Here is a 23,654-nt window from a genome sequence, read left to right on the forward strand (position 1 = left end):
TATATATATATATATATATATATATATAATATATATATATATATGCACAGAGAGAGAAATCCAAGTTCCATTGCGTTCAAACCCCAAATTATCAAGCGATAGGTTTAACCATTCGACCACACCACACCACACAAGACACCCTTAGACGGTACAGCACTGTCACTACCACACCTCTCCTTTTTTCTGTGCAGCACTACACCCTCGAATCAACTGAAAGAATTCCGGAGGAAGTCCATGGCGGCATAGATAGGCGTGATGGTGAGCAGACGTGTCAAACGAGCTAGTTAGACCCGTGTCACCAGACAAAGAATGACAAGTCAAGACACGATGACAGCATCGAGCAGATGACAACATCGGTGACAAGGGTTCACATCACTGCCCATTGATGCTCTGACATGTTCTGACAAGGCAACAATAAACAAATCACCAGTCAGTACCCAGTAAGGCACACGAGCACTGACAAAGCGAGGCATGGGTTAGGTACAGTGACATCTCGGACACTGGGGGGCCGTGCAATAATTAATTATTATAATGGGTGAGGGGCGAGGAATCGAGTTCGGCAGAGAATTGATGCCAGGAGAGAGAATGACATCTTTGACAATAAGAGAAATTACAATAGCATGTGTCAAATGTTAATGACAGCATTCTGTCTCTCGGGGGAAACGGAAGGAACTCTGTGTGAGGTAGGTCATCCATTTGAAACAATGCCGCATCACGGATCAACTGTGATGTTATTTCAGACAGTTTCACGATAAGGCAACATTGATTTAAACGCAGAAACTTCTATAGTAGGTAATAATTCAAAAAAGGTCCCAGGTTTGAGAGTTTTTCCCAAGATGAGGGTCATTTAAATCGATGGATATATGAAGGGCGAGATTTCTGACCGAATATTTAAATACAAAGTACAAAGTACGACAGTTAAATGGGTAAACGAATCCGAGGAAATAGAATATTTAAAAAAGGGCAGTAAGAACACTAGTGATGACAAACGGTAAAGAGAAGCGCAGCAATTTCAACTTTTTAAAATATAATAAATAATTAGTATTTTTAAAAAAAAATAACTTCCAATTCTAGTTTCGTTCACAGTCCAGTTGACTAAAAACTGATTACAACATACTGGTGTCCCAAGGACCTGAAAGCCAAGCTTGAGTTTATCTCTCTTTTTTTCCACAAAAGGTTAAAGTTAGATCTTTAGAACGCGGTCATTTTAAGCAGACACAAGAACATTAAAACCCTTTAGGAGAAAAAGAAAACGGATCTCTCATCAGACCTTAAAAGAGAAGAAGAAGAAGAAGAAGAAGAAGAAGAAGAAGAAGAAGAAGAAGAAGAAGAAGAAGAAGAAGAAGAAGAAGAAGAAGAAGAAGAAGAAGGAGGAGGAGGAGGAGGAGGGAGGAGGAGGAGGAGGAGGAGGAGGAGGAGGAGGAGGAGGAGGAGGAGGAGAACAAAGAAGAAGAAGAAGAAGAAGAAGAAGAAGAAGAAGAAGAAGAAGAAGAAGAAGAAGAAGAAGAAGAAGAAGAAGAAGAAGAAGAAGAAGAAGAAGAAGAAGAAGAAGAAGAAGAAGAAGAAGAAGAAGAAGAAGAAGAAGAAGAAGATTGTTGAAAATTGATTAAGTAAATATTGCCATATCTTTCGTCAATATAGAGATTTTAGAAGCACCATTTAATTTAACAGTGTTTACATAGCAATGAATTCATAATGGTGTGTACATATAATCATGAATGTTTAATTGTCCCATAGACACAGCGTGGACCAGTTGCCTGCCGTTCCGAATGACAGAGACAGACAGGAGCACCACAGAGTAGGTAGGTTACCACAGAGACTGCACTCCTTGATTTCCGTGTAATTGGGTCGCGCATCCGTTAAAACATGTCACGCCGTATCGTCGTATTTGTCATAGTCTGTTTCCGTACATTGTCTGTATTAATGCATTGGTTTTAACCACTTTACTCTACTGCGTGCTTTTGTTATCGTTTTTATATTCTCTTCACAACAAGCATGAAAGATAGAGTTTGAAGATACTGCTTAAAGTTTTCAAGAAAACATTAAAAGATATAATTCAAAGTGGTGCAGTGCTATAAATTGTACAAATTCAAAGATTCGATGTCCTAATTTGTCTTTCTTTTCGTTCCCTCTGGATGCCCAAAGGTACGTTGAGATTTTACTTAGCTGTCTACCTTATATCGGTTAGAATTAATTTGTGGCCATTGGTCTCAATATCAATTTATAGTGCTGTTGGTGATGACTATGACAAATTATTGTCATTGTGATGGCGAAGGCAAAGAGGAGGGGACACGAACGATGATGATAACAATGATAATCCCGATAATATTGATGGAGATGATGATGATGATGATGATGATGATGATGATGATGATGATGATGATGATGATGATGATGATGATGATGATGATGATAATGATATTTATGAATTAATAGAATTGAATGGTGATGTTATGAACCTCTGAGGAAGAATTTTGAAAAGAAAGAATTGCTTTCTTATACACTGGGATGCATAGATTGAGTGGTTAAAGCAGTAGATCCCAGGCTTGAAGGTACAGGATTTGATTAACACAGTTTTATCCATGCGCTTCACGCGACTCAAGTGTTAATGGGTACCGGCCAAGCTAGTAAAGTAATCTGCAATTGACTAGTGGCCGGTCCAGAGGTTAACACATAATTTCCCAGTCAGCTTCACGTTATAGAAACCGGGCTAAGCTCCGGCTAAGGACCTACTAATTGCTTCTCAGACATTTGACATGTTTTTCTTTAACCTAGGTCCCGACGGTGGGTGATCAATTCACGTAGAGCTGATTTAGAGAAGAAATCTTATGAAAAACTGCACAGGGGCAATGTCATCTGCGAAATACATTTTGAACCAAGCTGTTTCAAAGAAACAAAAGGAAAGAGGAAATTATTGAAAAAAGATGCTGTCCCATCGGTATTTAGTGTTCCAAATCCTCCACCTAAACAAACACCCTCTCGGCCACCACCTAAAGATCGCACTGCGTTCACACTGTCACCAGCAACTACGTCTCGTGCAGAAATCGATACTCAAGTGAATGATGTCGAGAAAGAAATAAGTGAGCCAATGGATGGTCATGTTATTCAGCAAGAGAACAGCTTACTGAAACGAAAGTTATCTTCTGAGAGGACTAAAAGTTGCAGGCTTAAGAAAAAGCTTAAGACAGTGACGTCCACCACAGTCTGCGCATCCACTGGACAGAGGAACTCCGTCGATGAGCCACGAATTGATATGAAATGCATTCAGTCAATGCTAAAAGATCACCTCCCTCCAGAAGTGCTTGAATTAGTAATGGTGAAAATAAGAACAACACAGGCAAACAGGCAAGGAAGAAGGTGGACACCTAGTGAAAAGGCTTTTGCTTTGGCACTCTACAACACAAGCCAAAAGGCATATTCCATGGTAAAAAAGAAAACTCTGCCTTCCTTCATCAACTACTCTAACTAGGGCAATGAGGAATATTAATTTAAGGCCAGGTATGTGCGATCAGATGCTCCAAATCTTTAAAATAAAAGTTGCTGGAGAAAAGATTTGCGCTGTCGCAATAGATGAGATGTCACTGAGGAAATCCCTGAGCTATGATTCCCTGAATGATGAATTTGAAGGACTTGAGGATTTTGGTTCGATTGGAAGAACTCAACAATGCGCCACCGAAGCTCTGGTTGTGATGGTAAGAGGGACTTGCATTCACATGGAAGTAACCACTCGCATACTATCTGTCTAATGGACCAACAAAAACTCATGTCCTTCAAACAATTTTGAAAGACATCATCATCAGGATTAGAGATTTAGGTTTGATTCCCAAAGTGTTGATCTGGGACCAAGGCACCAACAATCAAGCGGTTGTTACAAAATTAGGTGTAAATAGAGACAGGCCATATTTCCTCATCAATGATGAAAAGTTATTTGTTATGTTTGACCCCCCACATTTGATGAAAAGTATTAGAAATAATCTAAAAAAGAGTGGATTTGCAATGGACGGCAAAATTGTTTCATGGAATCATATCCAGATGTTCTTCGAGAAAGATTTAAGATTCCCGATACGAATGGCCCCAAAATTAACAAAAAGGCACATTACTATGCCACCATTTGCAAATCTAAGCGTTAAACTTGCAGTGCAAGTCCTCAGTCACTCTGTTGCTGCAGGGATAACCACCATGGTCCACTACGGCGATCTCCACCAGAAGCGATGGCATCTGCACAGTTTGTAGAAGAATGCAACAAGCTTTTTGACTGCTTCAACAGTTCGTCTCGCAACGGCAAAACTCCCATGTCCCATGCAATCTCATCTTCAACCGAGCACGTGTCGTTTCTGAGAGACAAACTGATGTGGTTTGACAACATTAAACCTCTCAATATGAGTGGAAGACTGCCATGCATAGAGGGATGGAAGTTGACAATTGCTTGCCTCCTGGATCTATGGGATGACCTTTCAAACAACTTCAACATGTCATTCCTGTTAACAAACCGACTGAATCAGGACTGCTTAGAGAACATGTTTTCGGTAGTTCGAGGCAAAGGCGGACATCGTGTCAATCCAGATTGTCGGGAGTTCCGGTCAGCACTGACCCAGATCATGGTGGATGCAATACTCCTTCCTGGAAAAGGCGGCAACTGTCAAGCAGACTTGGACACATTTCTGTTTAAGCTTGACACCATCACAACAAAGGGAGCCACCCACACAGTCAGGACACGGCTTCATCAAGATATTCCAAGGCTCATCCGACCCTTTGTACAAAATTGCGCAAGTAATTCTGTACTAGGAGTTCCAGAAAAAGACACTGTCGCCTACATTTCGGGATATGTCACCAAGAAACTCTTAGGAATAGTTTGTGGTTTGTTCAAGACAAATCTCATCAAGGAAAATCCCTTGTCAGACTCGTCTTATTTCATATCAATGAAACAATATCCCGACCTAAAGGAGGGTGGACTAACGATACCATCACCTACTCTGCAACATTGCCCCGAAATCGCCGAAGTCGTATTTCGCGATGGAATCAACTCCTTGCGTGTTGCTACGGGTGTAAGGTTCAGGCTGGTCAAAAAAATGGTCGAGGCCACAATGGACATTCCACTTGACTGCAGGAGTGAGAAGAACTGCTCAACGAAATTCCTTTCATTGAACCTCTACACTACTATTAGACTACATCATTTCCTGAGATGTCACAACCGTGAGATGGACATTGGTGGCTGCAATAGGGGTAGGAAAAGAAAAGCTCTAACGTTTGCACATATGTAGATACTAAGGTAAGACCAAGTAATTCTATTCTTTGCTATTATGCTATGTAAATAACTTAGGTCATTTAAAAATCTCATTTTCAGGTCCCCTGTTTTCACAATAATTTCCTCTATTTCACTCTTTTTTCTTTCTCAATCTATGAAATCTTAACGAGCGCTTTATCACATTTTCCTTCTTACTCTCAACAAATTTAAAATGAATTTGATAACGGAAATAATTGTTTGGCAATTTTGCTAGGTGCTAACACTTTTGTGAGAATAATATGACTTATATAGGGAAAAAACCGCTTCATTAGAAACAGACTATAATTTATACGGCGTGACATACTTTTGAGACACGGCGAAGTCGATTTCACGAATTTAACATTGAGCGAAGGGGGATTGAGCGAGGAGTGCAGTCTCTGTGGTAACCTACCTACTCTGTGGGAGCACCCGCTACCTATCTGGCGGCATACGGCAGCCGCCACGACACTCGACTCGTAAAGCATATTATCAGAGGAACCACGAGTGGTTTTTTTTTTTTTAATTGCGGAGCAAAGGAAATATTGATATGCGATCATGTTATTTAACATGGTGAACTGCCGTGCTCTAGAAAAACACGTATTTACAAATTTGGCCTGAATACTCGTCCTTCAATATCGATCGATTTAAATATGACCCTCATCTTGGCAAAAACTCTCAAATCTGGGACTTTAACTCACTCAACCCTAACACTGACTATATCCGTTGTTTACCCGGGTTACTTTTATCCCATGCCTATTTATTACATTTTTCTGAGACAAATTATAGGCGTTGTATCAAAGCTTATGATTTTAGTTTTTACATATTAATGCTAGTTGAATAAAACTATCTATGTACATGCCATTTTTTATATAATTTTTTTTTTCCAGTTTTGAAATCTCTTGGATTGAGTGAGTTAAGGAAGACTTCGCGAAGTCCCGGGTTTGAGAGTTTAAGCTTAAGATGAGGGTCATTTAAATCGATCTCTCTCTCTCTCTCTCTCTCTCACACACACACACACACACACACACACACACACACACAAAATATGCCTGGATTCATTTTTTATTAAAATCACATTTATCATGCAAAAGTGATAGCTTTCACTTTACAGAGAGAGCAGTGAGAAGTCATGAATTTTTAAGCAGGTATATCTCACCGCATCCACTAGTTGCCTGTCACCCTATCACGCCCACCGACAGCCGGTAAATAGGATTTTAGGACTTATCATTCCAGGTTCGGTGTTTTGTAGCCGCGGGGAAGCCTCTATGACAAAGAGATTTAAGTGCGACTTTTTCAGAGCAAGCCATGTTGCATGTTACTACTATAATAGCATTCTGTTTGCACGAGAGCGTGAGCGTAATATAGAAATAATGAAGTCGACGTCACTCTGCTCTTTTTTTATTGTTTTGAGACCGCCTCTATCACACTGTAGACGTCAACGATTACACGGCGGGCACAATTGATGAGAAATTTCACAGACACGCATAACAAGCGAGCTAAATGATGGGCTTGAATTAATATCGTTGTAATTTAAGTTGATTTAATATAGTAGTAATTTAGAACAATAATATTTTGCGTTGGTTCAAGAGTTCGTATTTCCATTACAACAATGAGCCCATCATAATTTGGGTTATCAGACCTTCAAATAAATATAGATAGAACAAAGATGACGTCACTCAAGCCTTTGTTATTATATTTTGCCATCCACGTTTATGAATGAGTAATGCTCACTGAACTGTATTAACCTGACTATATAAACGTTCATGGATACACACAGTTTTGTGTGTTGGTCCGTTATACTTCCGGATGGCAATGTTATGAGCTTCTTAGCCAAGCGCGTACTATAGATAGAATGCGCTTGGCCAAGTAGTTCACAACATTGCCATCCGGAAGTATAACGGACCAACACACAAACTCTAGGTAACCATGAACTTTTATAGTCTCGTTAATACAGTTTAGTGAGGACAACTCACAAACGCGGATGGCAAAAACAATAACAAAGGCCTGAGTGACGTCATCTGCATACTATATTGTCTGGTTAATACAGTTAAGTGAGAATTACTCATAAACGCGGATGGCAAAAAACAATAACAATGACCCGAGTTACGTCAACTTCATTCTATCTATCGGTCACCACTTCAGATTCATCACCCACTTTCACTTTCACGACACGTACGCAAGACGCCACATCACCTGTGAGCAGGGTTGCCAGATTATTTTTCAACAAAATGCCAGGGGAAGACTCAAAAAATGCCAAAACACTCAAAAAAATGCCAAAGTCTGTTGACTCCCACCCCCACTAAGAAAACTACTCACTTTTGATAGACAATTTATTATCATATCCTGGTGGCTTGCGTGTTTTCTTTTCTTTTTCTTTTTTTTTTTTTTTTTTTTTTTTTTTGAATTATACTAAATTTCCTGTTGGGGTAATTATTTACCTACTGACTACTAAGTGGAGTGCTAAACCACTACACCACGGTTGGATTTTAAGAATGAAAAAGAAATGTGAAGATGTTTGTTTTTACGCGTTTAGAAATAATTAAGAAAAGGTGTCATTTGAAGTATAATATACAAGAAAAGAAAATGCCAAATGAAAATGCCAAATGCCAAATGATTTTTCTAATGCCAAACGGTTTTCAAAAATGCCAGATTTTTGGAATCTGGCATTTAAAATGCCAAACTGGCAACCCTGCCTGTGAGGCGAGAGGACAAGTCGAATAGAGGGCACTGACACAGAGAGCAAAAGTGGGGGTCACCGCTGTCGCGTGCCTCGCACGAGCCATCCATCCATCCACCACCCACCACCCACCTGCACCGGCGACCCCTTTTTTAAAAACTCTCCTCCGCCAAAAGCTTGAAATTATTATGTTTCCTAATCGCCAAAATATGGCACGCGCAAAAATTGGGGAAAGAAGTCACGACTGACGGCCTTGTAATCCCCCCCCCCCCACCCTTATTATTATTATTATTATTATTATTATTATTATTATTATTATTATTATTATTATTATTATTATTATTATTATTCATTTGGTTATTTATTTATTATCCTGTTTTAAAAAAATACACTTTAATGTATGTTTTTAATTGAGAATAAAGCGTGCGCGTACTCAAAACCTTTACTTTGCATTTTCATATCAAATTTATACCAACTCCAACCTTCTTTACCGTCCCCCCCCCCCCCTTTTTTTGTTTCCCCGGGCCGGCGTCTTTTCTATAAATAAAATAAAATATATTTATAACCACCAACAATTTTACTCACCTCTCTCTCTCTCTCTCTCTCTCTCTCTCTCACACACACACACACACACACACACTCACACACGCATATATACTGCCAGGACACACACTAACCAACACTACCACCATCGACTACGTCACCATCAGCAAGATAAAAAAAAAAACAAACAAAAAAACATCAAACTATTCGACACCCACCACCACCACCACCACCACAAAAGTTACACTACCTGCTGGGCGCAAACGCAAACGGTACAACGATCTACCACAGTACTACTCTACACTCTACACCACACCGCACGATCGCCCAGCTGTCAGCGTGAGTAGCCAATCAGGGCGCTACTCAACAGGTGCGTCGGTCGCGTGCGGCGGTTTTGGGCCCCAAGAACTTAGAACTTGGGGGAGGGGCAATGCTATCTATACTCCAGTAAAAAGACATTACGTGCTTACTTTTTTTTTGGTTTCAGTTTAGCAGCTGATTGGAAAATAATAATATAATGAGGATTTATAATAATATACTGAATTCCGTAAAAATACGGAAAATTGGCAACACTACAACACGTAAATGAGCAAACAGGGAGGAAGCCAACCAGACAAATTGCTGTTATCATAATTTATTATCAACGGCCAAATTAGCTCCTACCCCCCCCCCCCCCCCCTTCCAAGCTCGTTTCAACCAAATACGGCAAATGGGAGATTAATATTTTAAAAAAACACAGATGCTTTGAGCGAATCAAAATGAAACTCGTAAAAAGAACAACAGATTCGTATTGTCGATCGGCAGTTAATTCCTGTCATTTCCATACAGATCTCATCTCTCCAGCAGCAGCAGATCAAACAAAAACACTCACATCCCGACCCGACCACCCTACAGCAACACGAAAATACGGTGAGGAGTGGATACGTGGCCGGCTAGGACTTCATAATATATAGATGTCGCCGGTGGCCGGTCATTCATTCATTCATTCAGTCATTCATTCATTCACTCGTCCACCGACTCAGGTCGTCGATAACCATCCAACCGAATCACGGCTATAATTCTATACCAGGTAGACAATTTTAACAAATGGGGCAAAAACAAATTGGAGGGGAGAGCAGAGCAATCGCAACTCTACAAATTAATGGTGAATGGTGGAGTTAACTTTGACCCGCCATTGATAAATGCGGCGTATTCATTCGGTCTTGTTATACAAAACAGAATAAAACAAAACAAAGACAAACAAAAACATAATTAAAGAACAAATTTTGTAAAGAAATACAACAACAACAACAACAACAAAACAAATAAACCGCTTTTAAAACAGTCTCAGCATTCAAAAAAAAAAAATTAAATGCGGGGAAAAAAAAATTGTATTAACCGAAAAATCATGATTATCACATCTTCATGAATTATCACTTTAAAATACAACAGAAAAAAATGCGTACGATGTTGATAAATCTAGTCAAAATATAGGTATTCCTGAGTTTAAAAAAAACAACAAAAAAACACTATTTGGGGGGTCCCTTTTCTCCCAAAAAAAATTGTTTAGAAAAAAAGAAAAAAAAAAAAACAGGTCATCATAAGACACCCAATTACGATGAGACAGTGTGAGTAAAGAAGAGCCTTTTCCAAGAACTAAACTATGCGCCGCTCAGAGCATGACTCGAACCTTGGGATCTTCCGATCCGAGAGCGCGATTGTCATACCACAAATTAATACCACATAGCCGCGCAATCAAGTAGTGACCAAGCTCTTCCGGCTTCACGCAGCAACAATTGCATTGTGACCAAGGAACGACATCGAGGTCAAAATAATAATTTTTAAAAAAGATTCATATCTAGAAAGGGTGGGGTGGATCTTGTTTTTTTTTTTTTTTTTTTTTTTTTTTTTTTTTTTTTTTGTTGTTGTTGTTTGTTTTGTTTTTTTTTTTGTTTTTTTTTTTTTGTTTTTTTTTTTTTTTTTTTTTTTTTTTGGGGGGGGGGGGGGGGTTATTACAGTCAGCACCAATGATATTATCTGAAAGCAACAGCATGGTGGTGTGGTGAGTATCCAGTGTTCACCGGCATTGCTGTATATAAGCAGCAATATTTAGACTCTCCAGACTTGGATCTCATATACTCCAACGAAAGAGATTGGAGGTAACGATATATCGAATGAAATTCAAAATACATTTTAAAAATAACCACCCCCCCCCCCCACCCTTCTCGAAATATTTCTTTTTTAAAATTAGGATTCTCCTCGAAGGCTGGAGTGAATCATGTTTTACGGGAAATTAATCCGATCTGGAGAGACTCTTAGTTTTGTTTTGCTTTTTTAAATTTTTTTAATTATTTTTTTTTGTTTGTTTGTTTTTGCATTAAAAAAAATTTTTTTTTGGTGTTTTGTTTGTTTGTTTTTTTTTTGTTTTTTTTTGGTAGTTTTTTTTTATTGGAGAAGAGGGGGGGGGGGGATCAAGGCCAACGACGATGATCATATCTGAAAGGAACAGCAGTGATTGATAGCTGGGTCTGTTAGATCTGGCGGAACGTACTTTGAGATAAACTAGCCTCCTATCCAATGGACAGCAAGCAATTACTATTAATTGTCTGTTTCACGCTATAGAAACCGGGATAAACTCCGGCTCCATGGCCGGGTGGGCTTCACGGCTCTGAAAGACGTTTTCTTTGTAAATCTCCTCAGTAGCCAAGTAAAGATCGGTAACGTTGAAATTTCGGTCTTTGTGAACCAAGTAACTGCTGCCGTACTGTGGAAAGACTCGTATTTAAAAATTTGACCAGAAAACTTAAATTAGATCAATATGTTTTCAAGGACGAGTTCTCTGACCAAATTTTCAAATTACGATTTTTTTTTCCACAGTAAGGCAGTAAACTGGTTAAGGGAGGGTGGGATGATGGATGGATGGATGGATGATGGCTGGGATTGATGGATTGATGGATGGTGTTGCTGATACCCCCGATCAGATCAGCTCAATCACGGTGACGGTTACACTTGTGACCGAGCGTATCAAGACAATATTATGTATGGGTGAACCCGACGTGCATTTATTTGCAGGTCTGATAACCCAATTCCTTATGGGCTCATTGTTGTCCTGGAAATCTCAAAATAAGACGCAAAAAATACTGTCCATCACAACAATGTTAAAACTAGGCCCATTAGTGGACTCGGATGTCAGACCTGCATAATATGTACAAGTCGGGTGAACCTGATACTAAAGATTGACTTTCCAAGGCTAATTTTAGTTAAATTGAACGTGTTAGGCAGAGTGAGTTTAGTTTCTGGAACCTTAAAAAAGAACTTAACAAAACAAAACAAACAAAAACAAACAAAAAAATTATATTTGTAATGGCTTCAGAGGTTTAAACAAATTTTTGTAAGAATTTAAATTGACGCTAGACCTTTAGTTAAAAAACCCACAACATCCGTCAGCCGGATATAACGTATCAACGCACAAAACTGTGTGTTCATGGTCTGATAACTACATTTTGGTGAGAACTACTAATAAAAATGGCTGTCAAGAAAAAAAAAAAAACAATAACAAAGAGCAGCTGAGTGACGTCATTTTCTTCCCTTCTACTACAGTTAAAATCTGCATAGTTCCAGTTTGAAACGTGGGACATATTAATTTGGGTTAATGGTGGTTGTTTTGGTTTGGTTTGGTTTTTTATCGTTGATCGAGTGGGGTTTGGGAAGAGCAGGGTGGGTGGGTGGGTGGGGGGGGGGGGGGGATAAAATGGGGTGGGTCGCAGTGTCCCATTATTCATTATATTCTTTGTCTTCACGACAACAACAACAGCAGCAGCAGCAGCGGCATCTTCCTTCATTCCCAGCACCGACGTCCGACCTCTTCCATCTCTCTATTGATAATTATGATAATCTTCGTTTTCGATTCCTTTTCTTTTTTTCAATCTCCCCCCCCCCCCCCCCCCCCCCCCCCCCCCCCCCCCCCCCTCACCCTCCATCCCCTCTCTCCACATTTACTCCCCTTCTTTAATTTTCTTCTCCAATTCCCGTCGCGTCGTCGTCGTTATTAAGAAAATCGTAATGAAGGATTTTGTTGCTTTTTTTTTGTGGTTTTGTTTATTGTGGGATATTGTGTCAGACCTTTGGTATTGGGACACAGTCCCAGCTCCCCGTCCCGCTTCTTTCTTTCTTCTTCTTCTTCTCCTTCTCCTCCACCTCCTCCTTCTTCTCCTCCACCTCCTCCTTCTTCTCCTCCACCTCCTCCTCCGTCTTCTTCTTCTTCTTCTTCTTCTTCTTCTTCTTCTTCTTCTTCTTCTTCTTCTCCACCACCTCCTCCTCCTCCTTCTCCACCACCTCCTCCTCCTTCATCATCATCATCATCATCATCATCATCATCATCATCATCATCATCATCACATTCTTTCTCTTCTTCTCTCTTATCTATCATCTTATCTCTCATTCTCCTCTTTTCTTCTCTCTCTCTCTTCTTCTTCTCTTCTTCTTCTTCTTCTTCTTCTTTCTCTTCTCTTTCTTCTTCTTCTTCTTCTCTCTCTTCTTCTTCTTTCTTCTTCTTCTTCTTCTTCTTCTCTTCTCTCTTCTTCTTCTTCTTCTTCTTCTTCTTCTTCTTCTTCTTCTTCTTCTTCTTCTCTCTCACCACCTTTCCTCCTCCTTTCCCTCCTCCTCCTCCTTCATCATCATCTCTCTTCTTCATCATCTCTCATCATCATCATCATTCATCATCATCATCATCTTCTTCTTCTTCTTCTTCTTTCTTCTTCTTTCTTCTTCTTCTTCATTCTTCTTCTTCTTCTCTCTTCCTTTCATCTTCTTCTCTCTCTCTATTCTCCTCTTCTATCTTCTTCTCCTCTTCTCCTCCTTCATCTTCTTCTTCTTCTTCTTTCTTCTTCTTCTTTTCTTCTCTTTCTCTCCTTTCTCTCCTCCTCTCTCCTTCTTCTCCTCCTCTTCTTCTTCTTCTTCTTCTTCTTCTTCTTCTTCTTCTTTTCTTCTTCCTTCCTTCTCTCTTCTTTCTTCTTCTTCTTCTTCTTCTTCTTCTTCTTCTTCTTCTTCTTCTTCTTCTTCTTCTTCTTCTTCTTCTTCTTCTTCTTCTTCTTCTTCTTCTTCTTCTCCACCACCTTCTTCTTCTCCACCACCTCCTCCACCACCTCCTCCTCCTCCTTCTCCACCACCTCCTCCTCCTTCATCATCATCATCATCATCATCATCTTCTTCTTCTTCTTCTTCTTCTTCTTCTTCTTCTTCTTCTTCTTCTTCTTCTTCTTCTTCTTCTTCTTCTTCTTCTTCTTCTTCTTCTTCTTCTTCTTCTTCTTCTTCTTCTTCTTCTTCTTCTTCTCTTCTTCTTCTTCTTCTTCTTTTCTTCTTCTTCTTCTTCTTCTTCTTCTTCTTCTTCTTCTTCTTCTTCATCTTCTTCTCCTCCTTATTCTCCTCCTCCTTCTTCTTCTCCTCCTCCTCCTTCATCTTCTTCTTCTTCTTCTTTTCTCCTCCTTCCTCCTCCTCCTCTTCTCTCTTCTCTCTTCTTCTTCTTCTTCTTCTTCTTCTTCTTCTTCTTCTTCTTCTTCTTCTTCTTCTTCTTCTTCTTCTTCTTCTTCTCCTCCTCCTCCTCCTCCTCCTCCTCCTCCTCCACCTTCTCCTTCCTCTTCATGTGATTGGTTGGCTGGTCGTCCGTCCCCTCGAGGATGGGCATTGGGATTATGATGAAGATATTTTTTGAAAGTGTCTAGTGGGATGTTTATAATATAAGTGTCCCTTCTCTTCTCCTCCCCCTCCCTCTGTGTGTGTGTGTGTGTGTGTGTGTGTGTGTGTGTGTGTGTGTCTCCCTCTGTTTCTCTGTGTATGTAAGTCTCTCTCTCTCTCTCTCTCTCTCTCTCTCTCTCTCTCTCTCTCTCTCTCTCTCTCTCTCTCTCTCTCTCTCTCTCTCTCTCTCTCTCTCTCTCTCTCTCTCTCTCTCTCTCTGGCTTTTGGTTTTATCAATACGAATATCAATAACCTTTGTGAGTATACTTTTTAGTGAGGAATTGGGGTCGTCTTGTTCTTGGACATTACCACCATCACCTCCACCACCACCACGATTACTATCATCCACATCATCATCATCATCATCATCTCCACAACATTCTTATTAATTGTTACATCATCATCATCATCATCATCATTATATTCTTTACCTCGCGTCTTTATCTTTGTTAAACCAAAACTAGATACGACTCGCCATCGGATTATACGACATAATTGCAGGGTTAAACCCATTCATCTTCTTTTATTAGCCGCCGCGTCGCAATTAACTATTACATTATTATCATAGTTTTTTTCAATTATATATATTTTTTTTAAATGCATTTCATATACGCGTCTGATAGAGAGTCGAAGGTTCGTCCATTATGATCATCCTACTCTGGCATCCTCCTACTCGGCTTAACCCTCGTTCTGGCTTTATTAAACTTTTTTTTTTTTTTTTTTTTATCTTCTGTTCCCAAGTTCCAACAAAGAAGATCACGGATGATAAAGGGATATTGGGTCTAATGAAAACAACTGTGGGCGGTGCCCGACTTTATAATCTGTTGTCACAGGGCACGTGCCGCCACTGTATGATAATATCTTCTTCCACTCCACCCCCCCCCCCCCCCCGGGGCCACCCAACCCTCTCTCTCTCTCTCTCTCTCTCTCTCTCTCTCTCTCTCTCTCTCTCTCTCTCTCTCTCTCTCTCTCTCTCTCTCTCTCGTATCTTACACGCTATCTTCCTCTTATCTCTGTGTTTCTGATTCACCCCTTTCTCTCCCTCTCGCATTCATTCATGTTGTCTCTGCCCCCAACTTTACAACCGTCTAACTTCATGTTCACCATCTCCATCATCGTCGCTTTATTTCAAATCCCTAAAAATTATTATTTCAAACGTTCAATTCCACTAATTAATACATAATACGTAAATAAGAGCATTTATACAGCGTATTTTCAAAGATTTTTTGAGCTTGTTTTACATAGCGCAAGATCCACTAAACGTGCTCAACGCGCTTTACAAGGGGTCCCTAGTCAACAGCAACATTTAACATGTAGGACAGGACATAACGCCTGTTAGGCGATATTACAATTTTTCGGACAAAGACAACGCTGTTAACGGCCAGGTACTCTGTTTACACCTGAGTACGGTGAGAGAATGTGAGTAAAGAGCCTTTTCCAAGGACTGAACTATGCGCCGAGCAAGAGGCTCGAACCCAGGACCTTAAGATCCGAAAGCGAGTGTCATACCACTAGACCACATAGCCGCACGTTCAAATCCATTAATTAACACATAATAAGTAAATAAGAGCATTGATACAGCGTTTAAAAGGGTTTGCGCGCTCCAAAATGCAAATGTCAACAAACCACATCTCTGTTCTTCTTCCTCCCATACAATGGATGGAGGGGGGGGGGGGGGGGGACCGGATGGCCGAGTAGTCAAGTCAAGACAATGCACTGTAACCCCGAAAGGTCCCGTGTTCCACCAGCCCCGCTTCGGGCACTTTCGCTTTTTTTTTCCTTGGGCAAGATTATTAATCCCCTATTTGCTCACTGGGGACAACAAGGGTGATTCCTGTTGACATCCGGCGCTGGGTTGATGGATATATATAGATATATATATATTATATATATATATATATATATATATATATATATATATATATATATATTCTTTTCCTTCGTAGAATGGCTAAGCAACGACATCTAACGATGCGCGTGGAAGGACGTCATTATATGTTTTTCTTTATACAACGGATATTATCAATAGGAACAAATAAATTCTTTGTTTCATCAAAGCCCCTCGCCCCCTATTTTTTAACATAAAGGGCAAATTGAAATGCTGCTCACCACACACACCATCATGCTATTCCTTTCAGATAAGATCATTGAAGCTGACTTTAATTTCCCCCAAAACAACTCTATTCACTCTGCCCTTTCCAGATATGAATCTGAATCTTCTTTTTTTTTTCTTTTTTTTTCTTCTTTCGAGAGAGATAGGGCATTGGTCTCGGTCCATGGTCAGATTTCAAATATTTCTTCCTGAAGCCCGAAGAGCTTGGTCACTTGGTTGTTCAACCTGACCTCATTTTTTTCTTTTATTTATATTTATTTCTTTTTTGATTTTGGTATCGATATTAGTTTTATGTTTATATTCGATATCGCGACTCCCGTCTCCGTCGTAAAAGTATATTATGAGATCAAGCCTGAAGAGTCTAGATATTGATGCCTACAGCAATGTTGGCGAACACCGATAGAGGGGTCAGAAAAAAAATATTGGGATCAAACTCGATTCCTTTACGAGTGAGGCGAGTGCTCTACCAACTGAGCTATCACCCCCCCCCCCCAAAACAACTCGATTCACCCTGCCCTTTCCAGATATTAATCTGGATCTTTTCTTCTTTTTCTTCTTTCGAGAGAGAAGGGCCGGCATTGGTGTCGGTCGGTCCATGGTCAGATTTCAAATATTTCTTCCTGAAGCCCGAAGAGCTTGGTCACTTGGTTGTTCAACTTGGCCTCATTGTTTTATTTTATTTATATTTATTTCTTTTTTGATTTTGGTATCGATATAAGTTCTATGTTTATATTCGATATCGCGACTCCCGTCTCCTTCGTAAAAGTATATTATGAGATCAAGCCGGAAGAGTCTAGATATTGATGCATACAGCAATGTTGGCGATAGAGGGGTCAGAAAAAAATATTGGGTTCAAACTCGATTTCCTTTACGAATGAAGCGAGTGCTCTACCAGCTGAGCTATCACCCCCCCCCCCCCACACACACACACACACACACACACACACTGAGATAACCAGACCAGAATACCGATGTAGTTATATCTCATAAAATAATTCAACACAGGATATTTATTGATCAACTGCAATTAATTTGAGGTTGAAGACTTTCTTTCAACAAAAGGACAACGGCAACCACCGTCGAGCCCAGAATGCAACGGCCGCTGCCACCAGCGTGTTTGAGCTGATCAGAATCATCCAATCCCATCCATCATCCCAATCCTTAACCAGGACAAGACCGTGATTTCAGATTACAACGATGATCTTGCCTTGACCAATGAGATCAACCAGATCAACAAGGCTTGGAATTAATATATTATAGTATGCGTTTGGCTAAGAAGCTCACAACATTGCCATCCGGGCGTATAAAGAACCAACTCACAAAACTATCATGTGTAACCTTGAACGTTTAAAGTCTGGTTAATACAGTTTAGTAAGAATTACTCTTAAACGCGGATGGCAAAAAACAATTACAAAGACTACGAGTGACGTCAATTCATTCTATCTATAATAAAATAGTTACAATCTCTAGCAGACTTGCCCAATTTCACGAAAAATTCGCAGAATTACGGAATTTCTGCTCTAATTTCATGAGTTCACAAGCAGCTCTAAGTCATTAAAACTTATTGGAAATGAAAGTTGTTGCCAGACTACAGAATTTTAAGGATTTTGAAGTGTTGTTCAATCCCTATGGATGTAAATTGTTGATTTTACTGCTACTCATAACGACTGTAAATTTTATCTCCCAAAAATTACTTTTTAAAAAATTTTTTTTTAAGATGTTCAAGTTCAAGTAGGCAGGCCAGCTCTAGTACAATGATGACAGGACAGATCGAGATCATTGATAGGATCCTGGAGGCTTAAAGACTTCCGCGAAGTGTTTTTGGTCATAATCCCGCACGAATGAAGAGTGGGATAAATCAGTGACTTCAATCAAGTTGAGATTTTAAGACTTCAGCGAATGTGGGTCTTTTTGGGTTACAATGCAGCAGCGGCCACGGAAAACACCGTCAAATGATGTGACGTAACATATCCACACAGGATACATAGGTTAAATCATTAAAAAAGAAGAAAAAAAACCCCAGTAAATAATCCCCATTTCTAATCTCTCGCGATCAAGAATAAAACGACCAGCAACCACAAATATAACTGCCGCTGCCACCATGTTTGAGCCGATCGCGGGAATAATCGCTATCATATCCCATCTATCCATCCATCATCCAAACCCTTAACAAAGACAAGACCGTGATTTCACATTACTACAACGATAGCAGCGTGGCTCAGTGGTACAGTCTTTGCCTCGTACCCGAAAGGTACCGAGTTCGATCACCCCCGCTGCACTGTGTGGCCTTGAGCAAATCACTTCGTCCTAGCTCAATTTGCGGCACTGCACTGCGGCTGACACTTAAAATAGACCCAAGAAACAAATTTCCCCTATGGGATGAATAAAGGGAATTTTATTTTTATAATTTATACTATACTGCCTTGACCACTGAGATATTATTGCGTTCATCAATCACAGCAACAACATTGGGAATAATAAAGCAGTCATCTCTGGTAAAATGATGACAGTAGGAGAGCTCAGAATCATTGATTGACTTGAAAGTTTCAACGAATTGTGTTAGGTCATTATCCACCGGCGACGGTAATTGTGACGCGAAATGTTGACACAAGACAACAGTGTTAAATCGTCAATATAAAATAATAACAATAAAATAAGTAAATAAACAAATAAATAACCCACACGACGATAAAACAATCAAAAACCACCAACAACCACAATAAATGTAAACACCACCGCCACCATGCTTTGAGCTGACCGAGGGAATTGGCCTATCCATCATCCAAACCTTTAACAAAGACAAGACCGTGATTTCAAAATTTGACCACTGATATCATCCAGAGTAACAACACTGGGAATAATAAAGTAGTCATCTCTGGTAAAATGATGACAGTAGGAGGAGAGTCCAGAATCATTGATTGACTTCAATTCATGAACTTGGAAGTTTTAAGACTTCAACGAATTGTGTTAGGTCATTATCCATCGGCGACGGTAATTGTGACGCCAAATGTTGACACAAGACAAACGTGATAAATCGTCAATATAAAATAATAAATAAATAACCTGAACGAGCCACGATAAAACAAACTAAAAAACCACCACCAACCACAAAAGTATAAACGCCACTGAATCTGAATGTCACCCGCCACCATGTTTTAAGCTGATCGAGGGAATTGGCATCCTATCAATCATCCATCATCCCAACCCTTAACAAAGACAAGATTTCAAAATTTGACCACTGGTATCAACCAGATCAAGAACACTGGGAATAATAAAGCACTTATCTCTATCTAGTAAAATGATGACAGGAGAGTCCAGGATCAGGAATTAACTGACCTCCATTCATTCATCCATCCGAGATGGTTAAGATTTCAATGAATTTGTTTGTAGATCAAACAACCCAGCGAGGCGGCGCGGACATAGCGAAATGGATGTAACTACTACACGAAATATCTACACAAGACACAAGTGTAAAACACTCAAAAAACCCCCCCAAAAAAACATAAAAAATAAAAAAGAAGGAAAAGAAAAGAAAATATAAAGAAAGTAAGAGAGAAAAACGAAACCATACAAAAGGAAAATGACCTACATACAGTATGACGAAGTTGCAATCACAAAAGAGATAAAACTACTGAAAACCCTGTGGTAAGGATCAGCTCAAAAGAGTAAAATAAAATAAAAAATAACTGGATTACATGTAAAATGATCATTAATACACAAAATCACACACACACACACACACAATGCATTTAGTATATTACGATCTTCTTCTGCTCCCTATCTGCATATGGTCAGTGAGCTCCTCTTTATTTAGTCAGGGCTCAGTCAGAAATAAGACAAAAGGAACTGACATAAATCTGGCAATACAGAAATTCCCTTTACACAATCTTGCACACCATCGCCTGATTAGATTACAACATTATTATTGCAATACATTCAAACTTAAGAAATTAAGGAGCAGGCACTGGTGTAAGATAAAGAATTGAACAAGTGTGTATGAAAAAAAAAAACAAAAAAAGAAACAGTCTAAATCGACTGGGGATCGAACCCTCGGAAGGTCTGAGGTTCGATCCCCAGTCGTTTTCGGCTGATCTTTTGGAATGTTTTTTAAATTTTCTTGTATTGTCTGGTACCTTTTATACACACTTGTTCAGTTCGTTATCTATTGCAAAACGGCAGCATCAGAACTTGTTATTTTAGTTAAAAGTGGCAAAGGACATGCGACTTGATGCGGTATTATTATAATATGTAACCAGTGATTAAATAAACAGTGTATGTAAATACTATATTATTATCTATGCTGGTAATGACTACCAATCCAGTTCGCCACTGTAAATTGCTTCTACCTGTTCTTCTCCTACTTTTTTTATTTATTAAAATTATAATCGTCATTTTATCAAGCAAGCACATTATCTTATATTTCCAGGAATCAAATTTAATACACCCTTGATCCGGATCGCAGCAATGTAAGGGCAATAACTCAACAATTACATACCCAAGTCAAATACAGTGCGTACTAGGGGAAGTAATCATAGAAAATATTTGACACACATAGAGAAGCGATGAGTTATATCCCCTGAAGAAGCACAGATCGCTCGGTATCGCCGCGGAAGATGATGGCACAGTTCGAAATTTACACACGAGAAACCCGCAACATCGCGCAAAATGTTCTTCATTGAAATTCTTTTTAAAAGGAATTATATTAATCGAAATAAGAGAAATGTGAGATGGGTACGTAAGTGCATCGAGCGTGCAGGTAGAGGGAACCCTGGCTAAAGATAGAATGAAGATGACGTCACTCACGTCTTTGTTATTGTTTTTTTGCCATCCGTGTTTGTGAGTTATTCTCACTAAACTGTATTAACCAGAATATAAATGTTCATGGTTACACAAAGTTTTGTGTGTTGGTTCATTATACTTCCGGATGGCAATGTTATGAGCTTCTACGCCAAGCGCATACTATCTATAGGCATGATACATTGCAACCATTAGATAGCAAGGTAGATAAAGCGGTGAAACACCACCTTTAACCCTGTCCATACCAACCATAGGAAAATCGTCACATTCGTTACGATGCAACAACAACTGACAATTTTCTCATTATGATTTCTCCTGTACATCACAAAATTTAAAGAAATGCTTTGATTGCAGCTATAAATTCTGAACACTGTGTTGCAGACATCATATAGCTGAACAACATTCTGTAATAGAATGCACTTGTCACTTTTTTGTTTGAGCATGAAAAGTCTATTTTTGTGTCAGGTGGGTGTGAATGTTCGAGGGAAATTCTAAAAATTGCTGATGAGGAGAGAGTTAACCGACCCAAAAATTAGTTTCTAGCATGAAATCTATGGGGGCCCTGGTAGCTCAAGACACAAAGGGACCAAGATCAATCCCAGGGAAAGCTGAGATTTTTTTCCCCGATGGGGTAATACTAACAACAGGCATTTAACGAGATAATTGTTGTTAGGGTTGAGTGGGGGTAAAGGAATATTAAGAAACAGCCCTTGAGCTTTAAGTGTGAGGAATTTACCTACAGTGTTAAGCTTTATGCAAATGATGTAAAGTGCTGGAGAAATGTTCTTATCATTATAATATTGTTATTACAGCTCAACGCCTTTGTATAATTTGATAATGTTACAAGTGATAAAAGACAATGATTGTTATTTTTAAAAACCCCAGAAAAAAAAAACGGGACCCCCCCCCCCCCAAAAAAAAAAAAGGTCAATAAGGAGAAATCAAAAAAGAAAGTGTTCTTCGTAATGAACTCCAGGCACAATTCTAAACAATGAAATTTAATCTAAAAATTTAAAAAAAAAAATTTTTTTAAAGTGTTAACTCGAGAGTTCAATATATTGGGTTATAAATCAAAGAGAGAAAAATTAACTTAGGATATCAAAGTTTTTCTATCAAATAACCACGAGTAAAATCAGATAAGAAAATATGATGAGATAGAGAGAGTGAAAATTAGCAAAAAAATGAAGAAGAAGAAGAAGAAGAAGAAGAAGAAGAAGAAGAAGAAGAAGAAGAAGAAGAAGAAGAAGAAGAAGAAGAAGAAGAAGAAGAAGAAGAAGAGGAAGGAAAAATAGGAAAGACTAACAAAAATCAATGTGAACTCCTTTACAGGGGCCGATAACCCAAATTGTTTTGGGCTCATTGTTGTAATGGAAATACTCTCAAACCAACGCTAAATATTCTGCATTACAACAATGATAATTTGTGACAAATCCTTTAAGAAACAAATCAAATTTCACTGGTTCGGATAAGTTTCAGAAACAAAAACTGATACAGAAGAGAAAACTCCCTAACCCGTTAGATTGAAAGACAAGACAAGATTAGATGATGAAAATTTAACGCAACTCACCTGGCTAGGGCCTGAGGCAGACTAGAGATGATAGGTCCATAGCCAGCGGCATTGTCGTAGAGTTCAAACAGAGGGGCTGCTACCAGCTTGTAGTTACGAGGGACTGCAAATAATGCTGAAGAAGAAATTTAAAAAAAAAAAAGAAGAGTGTGGAGGTACATGATACATAAGTTGGAGCTTGAAACTATAAAACAATAAATTTTGATTTTATTGATGCTATACGTTTAGCTAAGAAACCCACAACATCCACCATCTGGATAAAACGTACCTACATGAAACCTTAAACATTTAAAGTCTGATTAATACAATATAGTGAGATGTTTTGTTTGTTTTTAAGGGTTCTACAGTGCTTGCAACACATTAAGGAATTTGTTCAAATAGGAAACAGATTCCAAGAGCACACCATCAAAGTACTTAGTTTGAGATCACCTAAAAGTAAAAGTCTCATCCAGACACAAGCACAGGTCCCAACTAAGAGAGACACACTCAAATGTTTAAAAATCAAATATATAATATGTAAATAAAACAATACAGTGCATAACAGAGAGATGAATTAGAAGACAAAAAATATCATCTCCCAAAACACTAACTATACATTTGACTGTTTCCCTCCCAGCTAGGGAATCCGGCCAGGGCACGGACAAAACCAAGTAATCTCATTCCAAGACAAAGACAGAAAGCATGTTGGAAAACATATATAGGGGGATAGAAGACAGTAAGTAAGAACTTATAATAAAAAATGGCTAAAAACAATAACAAAGAGCCGAGTGAAGTCAACTTTGTTCCATCTATGAAATTATGCAATGACGATTTGGGAGTACAGATGTATAAGCCACTGTCACGAAATGAGTATATTACTTCGGGAGAAAATTACAAAACACTAAACAACATTAACAGCAGCTTAAATCACAACAAACTATATTAATTTAATCAAATATATATGGCATTGATGTGTAACAGTTTCACAAATAAATACTGCTAA

General features: G+C 39.0%; 1 protein-coding gene across 1 annotated transcript in view; it reads right to left on the reverse strand.

Annotated features, from left to right (window-relative positions):
• Positions 1 to 23,654, reverse strand: part of LOC144977509 (cleavage and polyadenylation specificity factor subunit 5-like) — an 82,483-nt gene that overhangs the window by 50,916 nt on the left and 7,913 nt on the right. Inside the window, exon 6 of the mRNA XM_078922808.1 lies at positions 22,673 to 22,787. Coding sequence (XP_078778934.1) covers positions 22,673 to 22,787 — 115 coding nt within the window. The remainder of the gene's footprint in view (positions 1 to 22,672; positions 22,788 to 23,654) is intronic.

The sequence above is a fragment of the Berghia stephanieae genome, chromosome 7, assembly GCF_034508935.2.
Source record: "Berghia stephanieae isolate SIO BIC M18660-M18661 chromosome 7, UCSD_Bste_1.3, whole genome shotgun sequence".
NCBI classification, from domain to species: Eukaryota; Metazoa; Mollusca; class Gastropoda; order Nudibranchia; family Aeolidiidae; genus Berghia; species Berghia stephanieae.